Source organism: Felis catus, chromosome B2 (genome assembly GCF_018350175.1).
Source record: "Felis catus isolate Fca126 chromosome B2, F.catus_Fca126_mat1.0, whole genome shotgun sequence".
Classification (NCBI taxonomy): domain Eukaryota; kingdom Metazoa; phylum Chordata; class Mammalia; order Carnivora; family Felidae; genus Felis; species Felis catus.
The window spans coordinates 8,401,637-8,414,628 of record NC_058372.1 but is presented as its reverse complement, the minus strand read 5'-3'; the positions used below and the strand labels follow the sequence as shown (position 1 = coordinate 8,414,628).

Here is a 12,992-nt window from a genome sequence, read left to right as displayed (position 1 = left end):
GAAACCCTTCTGTCCGGAAGTCATACCTGTCATTTCTGCCCACATCTCATTGGCCGTTCAAGTCACGTGGCTACTCCTGAGTTTAGGCAGAGATGGTAACATCCCCATAGGGAGGGAAGCCACTTCAGGAGATGAGGGGTCAGAGGAGATGCATGTAGGGCCCACCCCACCCCCACCCCCACTCCCACCCCCACCCCCGCCCTGTGCTCATCTGCAGAGGACGCCGTTTTGTGTGTGCACATTTGTACAATGCCCAGGAGTTTGCTGTCCTTCTCTGCATCCCCAGTCCCAGAAAGTTAGTTTCATGTTGACTAAATACTTGCTGTGAGCAAGTCCATACCAAGCAATTGTGACTGGAGCGATTAAACCACAAGAACATTCTTCTTAGTATGCCACCTAACACTTGAAACAGAAGTTACCTGAAGTTAGCCTTTGAATGATGAGACCATAAAGAAATGAGAAATATATCTTCAACCTCTGCCTCTCGGTCGCAGTCCTTAATTATTTGTGTCAGGTTTGAGAGAAGCCGATAGGACAGCCTTTGCTGAATGCTCGGTGTAATCAGACTGCACTTTTCCCCATTAAACTGATCAAGTATTGATTTGTTCTTTTAGTGTTTAGAAGACTCAGTGTTTTGTTTTAATAGAAAACAAGGCAACTATATGTATATTGTTCGTTTGTTTTTTTAGGCTATTACCTGTTCATGTTACATGGTGTTTAAAACACAACAAATTTTACTGTGAGTTTTCCTCTTTGCCGTTTTATCTTAAATTTTGCACAGTAAAATTGACTTAGTCATGTATGTTCAAGTTTTCATGAATTTTCACATACATACAGATTCATGAAACCATCACTACCACAGGATATAAAAACCCCCTTGATGTCTTGGTGAGGGCAGAGCGGAATAATAATTATGAAATAGAACAATGGCAACATCAGTTGAAGACAAATGTGTGTGTGATTACAACTCTTAGCATTCTGACGTTAGTATTCATATACATTTTTATCTTTGTAATGCAAAGTCTGATTATTGACGATGACCCTTGTAATGGTAAAGGAGCATTGAAGTCCTTTTAACATTTCTGTGAAGGCTAATTAGAACAGAGGGCTCAACTTATATTAATGCAAATGCTGAAAATGTTAACTCTTTGCAGTTTGGAAGTGAATTTCCTGTTATAATTAAGTTATAGATCAAATGTGAATTAGAATCTGTTCGCAATATCTAATCCTCCTCACTTGGGACATGCGGATTGAAAATGTTCTCTTCTTAGGCCCCCTCAATTGTCTTACTGCTGCTATTAAATGATAATTTATTTTTAGATTGCTGAGAGTAAATGTAGGTGCTGGTAATTCACTTAGTGGCTGTTACGGTGTCATTAATGAAGTAATGGATGACATATGACTCCGGTCTTATTTTATCTTGACTTACATGACTTTGGGAGTATTGAAGGTGACTCCGGAAATAGGATCTCCTAGAACACAGGCATTGCTGTTTTGACCTTTACCTAGAAGTCTTTGTAGGGCTTCCTCTAAAATAATTCATGTTGACTAATTAATTGGCTCATCGAATCATTCGTTCATTCAACTATAACTTAAGTATTTAAGGGCCAGGCATTAGCGAGGATATGGGGAGACGCAGGGAATAAATAAGATACATCCTTGGGGTGTGAGCATGTATGGCAGAATTACAGGACAGGGAACTAAGTGCTGATAGGAGCCTGTACAGTGTGCTCTGGCACTGACAGTGGAGCACCCAGCTCCTTGGAAGAGATACTTAGAATAGCAAAGTATTGCTACAGCAGGGTGAGCGTAGAAGATGTTACGCCAAGTGAAATAAGCCAGACAAAAGGGACGGATACTGTAATGATTTCACTTATAGGAGGTGCCTAGCAGAATAGTCCGGTTCATACACAGAAACTAAATGGCGACTACCAAGGGCAGGGGGAGGGAGGCATGGGGAGTGATGTTTATGGGTACAGAGTTTTCAGTTTGGGATGATAAAGTTCTAGAGATGGGTAGTGGTGATGGCTGAATATAACATCATAAAAGCATGTTAATGTCATGGAATCATACATTCAAAAGTAGCCAAAATGGGAAATTCTATGTTACATATATTTTGCCACAATGAAACAACAACAAAAAAATAGGAACCAAAAAATGATCCGTTGTACTCCCCACCCCCAGTTCTTCTCTTTTTAAGGGAAGGTTTTTTAAAGAATTTTTTAACATTCCCTCTCCATCTTTTGCATCTGTTGTAGTTTTTCCTAAAAAGATTTTATGTGTAACAGCTAATCTCTGTCAGATTTATGCCATTAGATTGTGTTGCAGAAGTCCATAAGTATGGATGAAACTTGCTTTACTACCTTTCAAGCTAATAAATATTCAGAACGTTTGAGGTACTTTTGTACGAAATGGCATATTTAATAAATTCTACATCCCTATATTTTATTTAATCGAAAAAAAAAAGCCTACGTACTTCAACATGAATGACCCTTGAGAACGTTATAAGTGAAAGAAGCCATTTCCAAAAGACTGATGGTCCTATTTATATGAATTGTCCAGAATAGGCAATTTGTAAAGCCAGAGAGTAGACTGCTGGTTGTTTCGGACTGGGGGGAGGGGGTTGTGGAAAGGGGAAAATGGGAAGATTTGGGATTCGTTTTAGGGGGAATGAACCAATTCTAAAATTAGATTTTAGATGGCTGCACCATCCTGTGAATATACTAAAAAACATTTAATTGCACACCTTTTTTTATACGTCAATTGTATTGCATGTGAATGATATCTCATATAAGCTTTGTTTGCAATGCTTAAAGGAATGGTTTAATTTATCTTTTTTTGAAGTATCTTTTTGCTTCCTCATATGTCTTAGGTTAGTTGCAAACAATGTAGCACTGTCAAGATTAGCTTTTTAAATATGCATATGCTTTCTAACAAAGCTACAACCTGAGCAGACTTTATGACTGGTAACCATCAAAATGAATGCACAGACATCTGAATACAAGTATTAGTACATTTTGTGCACTCACACGCTGAGTGACTTTGTTAAACTGGTAGTGCACATACTTAAAACCAGACAGAATATGATGATTCATTTGATGACTGCAGAGCAACAGAAATGACACATTTCTTTTAAAGATGTACCCGTTATAGGATTGCTTTTAAAAACGGTCTGTTTTCGTCAAGTCATTACGTTTTCTTTGCTTTTTAATTTCATAAAAAAACTAACAAACATTGAGACGATTACCAGCTCGTGAAAGGAGAGCTCCAAAGAAAAGCACTGGGTGGAAATACTGTTTCATTGATTTGGTTAACCATTCTGTAATCCCTGCTTCTAAAGTAGTCACCGTCTAGATGTTAAGCAGCCTTGATACATTAGCCCTTAAAGTGTAAGTGACCTTATATTAAAAGAGATACTGTTTCCATACTAGTTGCTACCACAGCTCCTCATACACACCCCCCTCGTGTGCCCACATACCACCTCGCATACTTGCCCACCTATTCGGACTCACAGCCAGCTCAGAACTCAGGGTTTGCTCATGGCTGCCATTTTTTTGTTAGCCACATTTTGAACTAAGTGCCCCACCCCCACTTATTCCTTTGGTTAACCTGGGCCCCACATTTATAATTAATTTATAAATTAATTGCATTTATAAACTACTTGCCTAAGAAAACGCATTGTGATTCCAGCCTAAAGCTGCAACTGATTTTTAGATGTATAACCCAATGGGGAGGGGGTGCTACCTATGAAATGCCTCATTTTTACTTTATAGTTACTTATATATTAACATAGAATTTTTCACTTCCAGAAATTAAGGCTGGCCAATCATGTTTGTTTACCTGCTTGAGTCCAACCATTACTATTTGAACATTTGTCTTCCTATCAAACAGCACACACATTTTAAATCTCTTCCTATGGGGGCGCGCCTGGGTGGCTTAGTCGGGTAAGTGTCCAACTTCGGCTCAGGTCACGATCTCACGGTTGATGAGTTCGAGCCCCGCGTCGGGCTCTGTGGTGACAGCTCAGCCTGGAGCCTGCTTCGGATTCTGTGTCTCCCTCTCTCTCTGCACCTCCCCGACGTGTGCTCTGCCTCTCTCTCCCTCAAATGAATAAACATTTAAAAAAATTTAATCTCTTTCTATGTATGTTCATGTGGTTTTACCCCATATCTATATCTATATGTTTGGTTGTATACCTAGCACTAGCCGTTGTGGGGATCCAACGAGAAGGGCAAGATAGTTATTTCCTCCTCTCAGAGAGCCTCCCTCTTGGAGATCGATGACCGTGGTGCCCGGTGGGACCAAGAAAGCACTTGGGTAACAGCAGGAGCAGTTGCTGAGGCGTCAGAGAGGAGGAAGTAATCTCTGGCTCCAGAGAACCTGTAACAATAAGCTGAACCTTAGAAATAAGGGAAGAATTTTGAAAGGTGAAGAAACCGAAAGGTCCTTCACCAACATGCAGAGTTCTTGAGAAAAGGAATAGACCTAAAACCAGAACAGAAAATATCTACTCTGTCTCTTCGGGGTACATGAATCTGTGAAGTCCTAATTCTTTCAGTGGGAGAAATACAGACTTTAATTAAGGCGTAAGTTTATTTTTATTTTGTGTTCTGGCGCCTACCATTCTAAAACATTGCCGGGCCTGTAGCATGAAGCTGAGGGTAGTTACTAGTGGGCCATCTTATTTTGAGCGCCCACGGGAAAAACTCACCACCTTGTTCATCCTCCTTGTTTGCTATCAACGTTTCAATTTGTAAGTTGTCATACTGCGACAGGCCAGTAGTTCACCCGGAGCAGGGTCCTGCTTGTAGCAGGCCACGCTGAGGGTTTCCAAGAGAAACTGCACGCCCCTTTCTGGCCCAAGGTCATGCTCGCTGGGAACCGCTTTCTAATTTATCGTATGCACATCAGCACAAGTTAAACCTCCTTCACTTACTAGTTACAGGAAGCAGCTCATTGAAAAGCTGTTCCCAGGTTCCCATTAATCTGGATGAAAATGTGTTACCATGAACTTTAGAAACTATTCAAGGAAGAAAGAAGAGTATTAGATAAATTGGTCTGTTGAGGGCTTACATGTAAACACATACTGAATTATTTTATTTTCCCAGTATCCCTAGAAGGTGGGTCGGCCACTCTCTCTGTCTTACAGATAAGAAAACCGAGGCACAGAGAAGGAGAGTGAAATTTCATTCCCTGCATTATGTTCCTTGTTAAAGTGTCACTTTTTATCACAGTAGGTATGTTGAAGGTTGGCCAACGCAGGGTCCTGCCCCTTTAGGAAACACACGCTTTTGTTACACTGTGGATCTTGATGTTCAGCCGCAAAAGACCTGGCCAGCAGAGAAGCATAGCAGAAGGCCAGCCTGTATGCGGCAGCGTGTGTGATGATTAGCGTCGCCTGACGCGGCCTCCTGTGCCGCTCGTGCTGAAGAGCCTACTGGCTGAGTACCTAGCCAAGAAACATGACAGTTTTGTGAACAGATAATATGTTAGGCATTCGTTTTTCTGTTGAATAAGAAAGTCTTCAGCTCCAGCTCTAATGTATATGTCTCTATGGACACGTATCTATCTGTCTTGCCAGATAGATAGAAGACAAGCTGTGTATACCTATTAATTTCTAGTAGAGAAAGTATGGATAAAACATTCCAAGGAGTCCTGTTATTTGGCTATTTGAATTTCTTGGTCCAAAATGATTTTTTTAAACCACCAGGCTGCTATTAGGAAGGTGACCGATCCGAGTCCATTGCTCTTTTCTTGCACATTCCTAAAAGCCCTGATGTTCACAGTTGGTGGAAAGAAAGTGGAGACACGCAGGGCATGGTTAATACATATGCATGACTGACCCCTAAAGAGCTAGGAGGCGACTCTACAGAATTAGCTGGCTCTCAGACTCCATAGATCCTCAAAATACTGTTGTAAGGACGGAATGAAATAACACATAGGAAAATGCAGTATTTCGAAAGCTAAAAATCACTGGTTGCCTGCAGGTTATCAAGGAGCAGCTCCTTTCTCAACATTTTTACTTCTTGGTCTCTTTGTACACGCCCTCTCCCCCTGCGCCCTCTTCTCTTTTCCTCTTCTCCTCTACTCCCCCTTCCGCCAGGCTCCAGGTGATGAGCCAGTGGCAGGGGGCAGTTGGAGAGGGACTGAATCCGTCTCGTGTTCTTACTGCTTTCATAAATGGTCACATTCACGCAACTTTCCTTGTATCACTCTTTTCCCTGCCCACCTTTGTATCCTCTGAGGAATTTTAAGACACTCTCTGGGCTTCCTAATTTGCTTCGCTCCATTTTGCTCTACCTTTGCAAAATTGGATCATCTTCCTGTTCCCCCCTTCTTACACACTCTACATCTAGCTATCAGCCGGTCAACTGGTTAGCTTCATTGTGTGATGCTGTGTCTTTTGCATAGTAGATACTCAGAAAATACATGTTCATTAACTAGCTGAAAAAGAAACAGGTGAGTTACATATTCCTTCTTCTCTTTCAGTATTAAAAAAAAAAAAGTGTTGACTGGCCTTAAATTTGGAGGTTTTATCCAAGCCCACAGGATTGTAGAGCCTCAACTGTTTAACTCTTGGTGTTTTTCCTGCTAATGTAGCAAGGCAAAATAATAAAACTTCTTTGAGGCAAGGGAGTGTTTATTTTGAAAGACTCAAAAATCTTACTCTTTAGGCATCCATGAGTTTACCTTTGTTTGGTCACCTAACAGAGATGATCAACATGAGGAAGCCACGCTTGCGTGGAATCCTCTGAAAGTAACATTAAATTTCCAAATGTCATCAGAGAGTATTGCCAGTCGACACTCGCTTGAAGAGCCTGGGTGATTGGTCTGTTTTCAGCTGTGTTGATTTGATTGCCCTTGTGAGTGTTGATCTGAAGGGAACCATTACCTGATTCCTTAAAATGATTAATGTTTTCTCCTTCCATTTTTTTTTTTTTAAAGGAAATGGCAAAAATCCTTAATCATCCCAGAGTCTATGCTTTTCTGCACATACCGGTCCAGTCTGCCTCTGACTCTGTACTCACGGAAATGAGAAGAGAATACTGCGTGGCCGACTTCAAAAGAGTGGTGGATTTTCTGAAAGAGAAGTAAGTCTGTTAGTACTTAAGAAAATAACCATTTCTTTTTTTCTTTCGAAAGCATGTGGCAAAAATGCACTTATTGTAGCCACAATTAAAGGTACCCGAGGGAAGGCGAGAGTTTTGGAGCTTTCCGAGCCTTTAAGTTTCCTTAGGGACCCTTGATGTGGTTTCTTCTTATATCCACCTCCCATCTGTTCACAAAGTACCATTGATTTGTGTGAGATTGCCACAGTCTGTCCAAGGTAACATGCATTGCAATCGCTTTTCTACCTGACCTCGTAGATGAAAACTGCGTTGGCTTTGCTGAAATCTCCTTTAATGTGGCTTTTTGAGGTTGTGAGCTGGGCCCGATGTGGAGATCGGCCAACTCATGTCACCGCGGAGTAGATGATTTTCTCCCAAGTAGCATTTTTTGAAGAGTATCTGGAACGTTCTTGCTTTTACCCGCTTATCCCTGAAGATCACTTGGAGAATTGTGATGTATAAGGTGGTTTTGGGATTCTGTGTTTTTAAAGTTGAAATTGCTGTTGACCAAAATTAAGGCATATTTACACAATCTTAGACATGAATGATCATTTTGTTTCCACAGAAAACACTTGCAGCCCATAATTATATTCTTCAAAACCCTACTTCTCATCATCACCAGACGTTGACTGCCTTCTGTGATTATACAAGGCAGGAAATAGCAGGGCTGGCCAAGGTCATACGAAACCTTCTCAAGTCTGGGGCACTGCTCTCCCCCGTGGCGATATGTCATTTATCCGGGCGTATCTGTGGCATGCGTCGTCCTACTTTCCACAATTTTTTTCCATAATTTTTTCCTCTGTTGTTTCTCTTAATTAAGATACAACTTTTTGTTTCCATCTTCTTGTTTATAATTATATACCTTTGTACCATGTCGAAGTGCTACATGGGTATGATTGCTTTATACAAACTGTGAGCAGTTATTTTTTCCACCTTCAATTAGTGACTTATCCTGACTACATAGAAATCTTTTTAAATCTTTTTTCTTGTTCTATTTACTTTCTCCTTCCTCCCTCATCTTTCCTTTATGTCTTTCTAATTTTTTTTTTTCCACCTCTAGGCATTTCTTGATTATCCTAGCCACTAGAAATAAAGACACTTGTGTGCATTCAAACAAACAGAGCTAATTGTTCGAATATTCAAATCAGCGAATAGAAGGCATGTTTATTCTAGGATTTCGTAATTGTAATCGTTAAATATATACAGCCTTCAAAGTAGAAAGCAGAATAATGACAGATCTGTACCATCCATAGTAACTTTCTGCTCTTGAACAGAATGGAGGTCAAGGCTGAAGTGTGAGAACTTTTATGTTAGGTGTCTGTTAAGTTCCCCTGTTTCTCTCCTTTGCGTTCATTCTAGCTTATTGTAGGTAAACTTGCCTCCTGTGAGAGAGTCCTTTTGGGCACGTTGGCACTGGTGAATGGAATGTTTTCAAAATTGCAGATAAATTGTTGCACCTGTGAAATTTCTTGCCTCTTGCTTATTACTAGGGCAGTGGCAAATAATGTGTACAATTCATACCTGTTGCACAAGATTTTGCCAAGTGGAGACATGCATCCTGTTGTGCAGAATAGACTAGAACACTTTCCAAATAGTTTGTTGCATTAATGTGATTCAGTGAGGTTAAGGAATCAACACCTCTCTTTCTCCTCCACTTGGGTGAGTGCTGACTCAGTTGTTCGGGGAATTACTGTGGCTACCTAACTGGGCAACAATTTCACAATAAGTGCTAGCCTTTTATGTTGTTCCAAAGGTGGCCCTCTTAAATCTGTTGCATCTTGAACAGTTTCAACAGCATCCATGAGGTATAGAGAGGTGAAAAGATGATCACATCAAAGTGTTAGAGAATAGGCTCTTGCCTTTATTCATGGGTTAAACTCATTGTCCTTTTTTTGGATTCTGAATTAGCCTGAGGCATCTTTGTAGCTTTTCTAGAACTACCCTGCTGTCGGAAAGATCCCAGAACGAAGTACTCTGCCTGAGGATCTCTAGTGTTTCCATTGCTGGAAATATCAGAGATCCCTGGAGAGGATATTGGAGATGCCTGGAGAAGACGCCCCCATCCCACACCCATCCATCCACAATGTCAATTTCAAGTAGTGTGAATCACTGAAATGGTAGAGTATGGGTCTAGATAACATCTCTGAAACGTTTTTTATTAAAACTCTGTGTTGTATATGTACAGCGAGGGCAGAAGCAACCTCGGTGTACAATTTCATACTTAGATTTTAACTTACGAGATGTATTGGAAAAATGTAGAAGGCAGACAGTATGGTGCCCTGATGCAGAGAGCAGATGACTGAGAAAAGTTACAGGTACTCTTCAGAAAAAAAGAAGAAATCAAATCCCCACGACTAATCACGTGATCCTTGCATGGTTTTACACAGTTCATCAGAACCATAAAATTGTGTATTTTGTCCATTCTGCCCTGTTACTTGTGAAGAAGCATACAGCACTCTCTCCTGCACGGACAGTGGGGTCCACCTGTGCTGCTTAGTAAAAACATGTTTCCTGTCCTTTCAGGAAGGTCCACCCATCCAGGGAGTACTTTTCAATTGTAACAAATATTTAGAAATAAATGAAGTAAGGGGATTCTTCTGTGATGTTTTGCTTATTTTTCCCTATAAAAACTAGATGGCTTTATGCCAAGTAGAGGAGTGCTTGTTGGAAACACCAGAGTCTCAGGGATTTCTGTAGCACTGCTGGTCTGGATAACTGATCTGGCACAAATTGCTTTGTCCAGAGTTTAATCAGAATTCAATAAAATATTGTCTTTTTTAGAAGGAGGACCTCACACTGTCATTTTGCCATTTTGTGCATTCATAAAATGACTGTGACTTAAAATGACTTGTTTGGTGCTTTCCTCTTGAAGCTGCTTTTCAAGCTCCTCTATTAATGTCTTCTTTCCTCTGAAGCTTTTGAAGCCCTTTTTTTCCCCAGTGAGCCTTTAATAGATGAGAATCTTGATTTTTTTTCTCCATGAATATGAATCTTCTCATAAATTCATGTTACGAATAAGGAACAGAGCACATCCTAATCTGTCTCGTCAAAAAAAATCCAGTTTTTTTAAATTTTTTATTTTATTATTTTTATTTTTTTTAACATTTATTTATTTTTGAGACAGGGAGAGACAGAGCATGAACAGGGGAGGGTCAGAGAGAGGGAGACACAGAATCTGAAACAGGCTCCAGGCTCTGAGCTGTCAGCACAAAGCCCGATGCGGGGCTCGAACTCATGGACTGTGAGATCATGACCTGAGCCGAAGTCGGCCGCTTAACCGACTGAGCCACCCAGGCGCCCCCAAAAATCCAATTTTTAAAACAACCTATAGCATTTCAGACAGAAGTCCAAACTATTTAAGTCTACCTGAAGCTACGGGGGCTTTTAAACTACTAATTCAGCGATATTTATGACTCCCTGTTTCTGAAACACAGGGAGGTGAAATCTCTTTAATTAATTTTCTTTACCATTGAAACCGGCCCATGTGATAGCTGGGAGCAGTAGAAGTTTACTTGTGAGCCAGCTTGAAGTTGATTCATTATTCTCTGCAGTTGTTTGAAAGTTGGCAACTGTTCTCCTAACAGCAGCTGGATTGGAGATAACCTGGTGGTGCTGGCACGTGCTGAGGCATATGGGAATTTATTAAATCACGCAACCTTTGCAAAGAAAAGTGTCTAAATTGCTTAATATACTAATTTAAAACAGCTGGTCGTGAGCAGACGATCATATGACTTAAATTATTCTATTCAGATTTATTAATCCAGTTGGAAAATTAAGTTGATGTTCTTATATGAATGGGTAAGATGATTCCTTGAAATGTGTAATGGGATTTGGAGGGATACGGAAGCAAACTACCACCAAGGTGCCATTCTGGTTTCAGAAAGATTGGTGTCTTTATGATTTTCAATAAATACCTCATGAGTTTTATTCCTTTTATTAATTGGCACTGAACTGGTTTTTCTGTTACCTTAAGATATTGCTGGAATTTTTTCAAAAAGTATAAAATTGTATTTTTTCATGTTATTTTGAAAGAGTTAACTTCCTAATGAGAAGGTTTTTCACTTTGGTATGTTGAAGGTGATATACTTAGGGTTCCTAGGGCGTTGGGACCTTGGACACGGACTTTAATTGGGCCCCCCTCCTTGGAGCAGTAAACTCAATCACTTCCCCAACATAAAACCGTATATTCACATATATTCACAAAATGACAACACATAGAATTCTTCTCTCAGGCATATGTTCTCGTGCTGGGGAAAAGAATCTCTGAGTCCTCAAATTCACACATTAAAGTGTGAAAGAAGATGAAGGAATGTCCTGTTGATAGATACATTTTAAGACATGAAAGAGTTTATATATTAAAAGATCTCTTTGTTTCCACAGATTATTTTGTTGGAGGTCCAGGGGCCTTTTGGTTTATGTTAACCAGACCTTAAACCTGGGAGACCGGGTCCATCTCCCTTACCCCGTAGATGCATTTTGAATGAATTAACGACCAGTTATGTTTTCACCTGCTAGTTGCATAGATCTTAAGTTGTACCTTCCTGTAGCGTCTTTGTGTTGACTAAAAATGACACGACATTATCCATTCTCAGAATTTGCTGTAATCATTTGTCAATGTGCTGTGTAATTCTGGGCCAATTTGTCATGTTGCTTGTAGAATATTAACCCTTTAGCATCGTGATATCCATTCGCACCCCTGAGTTGACTCTACCCAGAGATTGCCCAGTGAAATGCCATAGCCAGTAACCAATGAGCACTCGGGGTAAAAGGAAACCTTTCAGCAGGGAGGACTCACCAGAGGGGAGGTACAGCCTTGCAGAGAAAGCTCTGTCCTCCCATCTCTCTGCTGTGGACTCAGGCAGTAAAGGGGCAACGAGGGCACAAAGCCGGGATCACTTTGGCAGGTTGAGTCACAGAGTTCTCTCACACTGCCCAGCCTATCCTGTGACCTACTTTTCCAGTCTGTCTGAAGGGGGAAAAAAAAAACAAAAACAAAATGATGCTAACTCATTAACGTCTTGAGTCCCATTTCTTTCTTTCGTTACTCCCAATCATCCATGTGTCCATACTAGAACACAGTCTGATGAAAGAACATTGTGCTAAATTTGTATTTTATTCCGGTTTTTATATCTAGCTTTATTCCTAGTGGCTTGGACACCTGAGCAGCAATATCTGTCAGAATAGAGGAAAAGAAATTGCGGAAAAAAAAAAAAAAAAAAAAGAGAGATTCGGCAAGGACTAGGTAATTAAGTTTTCTTCCACATGCATTCCCAGATTCCCAGATGTGTTTCTATTCACTGAATAACCGCCTCCCAAGTAATTTAGGCAAAATACTTCCCTCAAAGTTGTTTTCTGACTTTATTCCATCATTTCTAATATCTTTAACTAGGTTGTTATCTTGGGTGTCCGTGAGACCTTGTTCGCTATTTTATCTCTTGTCGGACCTCTTTTTGAAATAGTGACATTCTATTGTCTTCCTCTCCCTCCCTTGCTACTTTTACATTTTTTCAAAAGAATGAATAAGTATTACTGGAACAGTTATGTAGCAAGAAAACACTTTTTCTTTTTTTGACATGGTATTATATTTACACTTGGAAGATACTGACATCATGTGCTAAATACCGCATTATTGTAGGATTACTCTACACGTGATTCATCGGTTTGAAAGTAATTACATCTTCTATTGGTGCTTTACATTTTCTGTCTAGCCTGGTCAGGAGAGAAATCTCATCATTCCTAACCTCTGTCTACCTTCTATCGTTCCATTACAATGCAATCGTGTTATTCCTTTCAGAAATAACACAGAGAAGAGAAGCTTCTTTCCCTTAATCCTTTGTACATTCTCTCCACCTCAGTGTTTTGTTGTAAACGTAAGGGTCGAGT

At 40.2% G+C, this 12,992-nt stretch overlaps 1 protein-coding gene across 11 annotated transcripts in view; it reads left to right on the top strand.

Moving 5' to 3' along the window:
- Positions 1–12,992, top strand: part of CDKAL1 (CDK5 regulatory subunit associated protein 1 like 1) — a 790,924-nt gene that overhangs the window by 458,999 nt on the left and 318,933 nt on the right. For all 11 annotated transcript variants that reach the window (XM_045056993.1, XM_023253542.2, XM_006931361.4 and 8 more), the window contains 1 exon segment: positions 6,946–7,091. In XM_045056993.1, the coding sequence (XP_044912928.1) occupies positions 6,946–7,091 (146 nt within the window).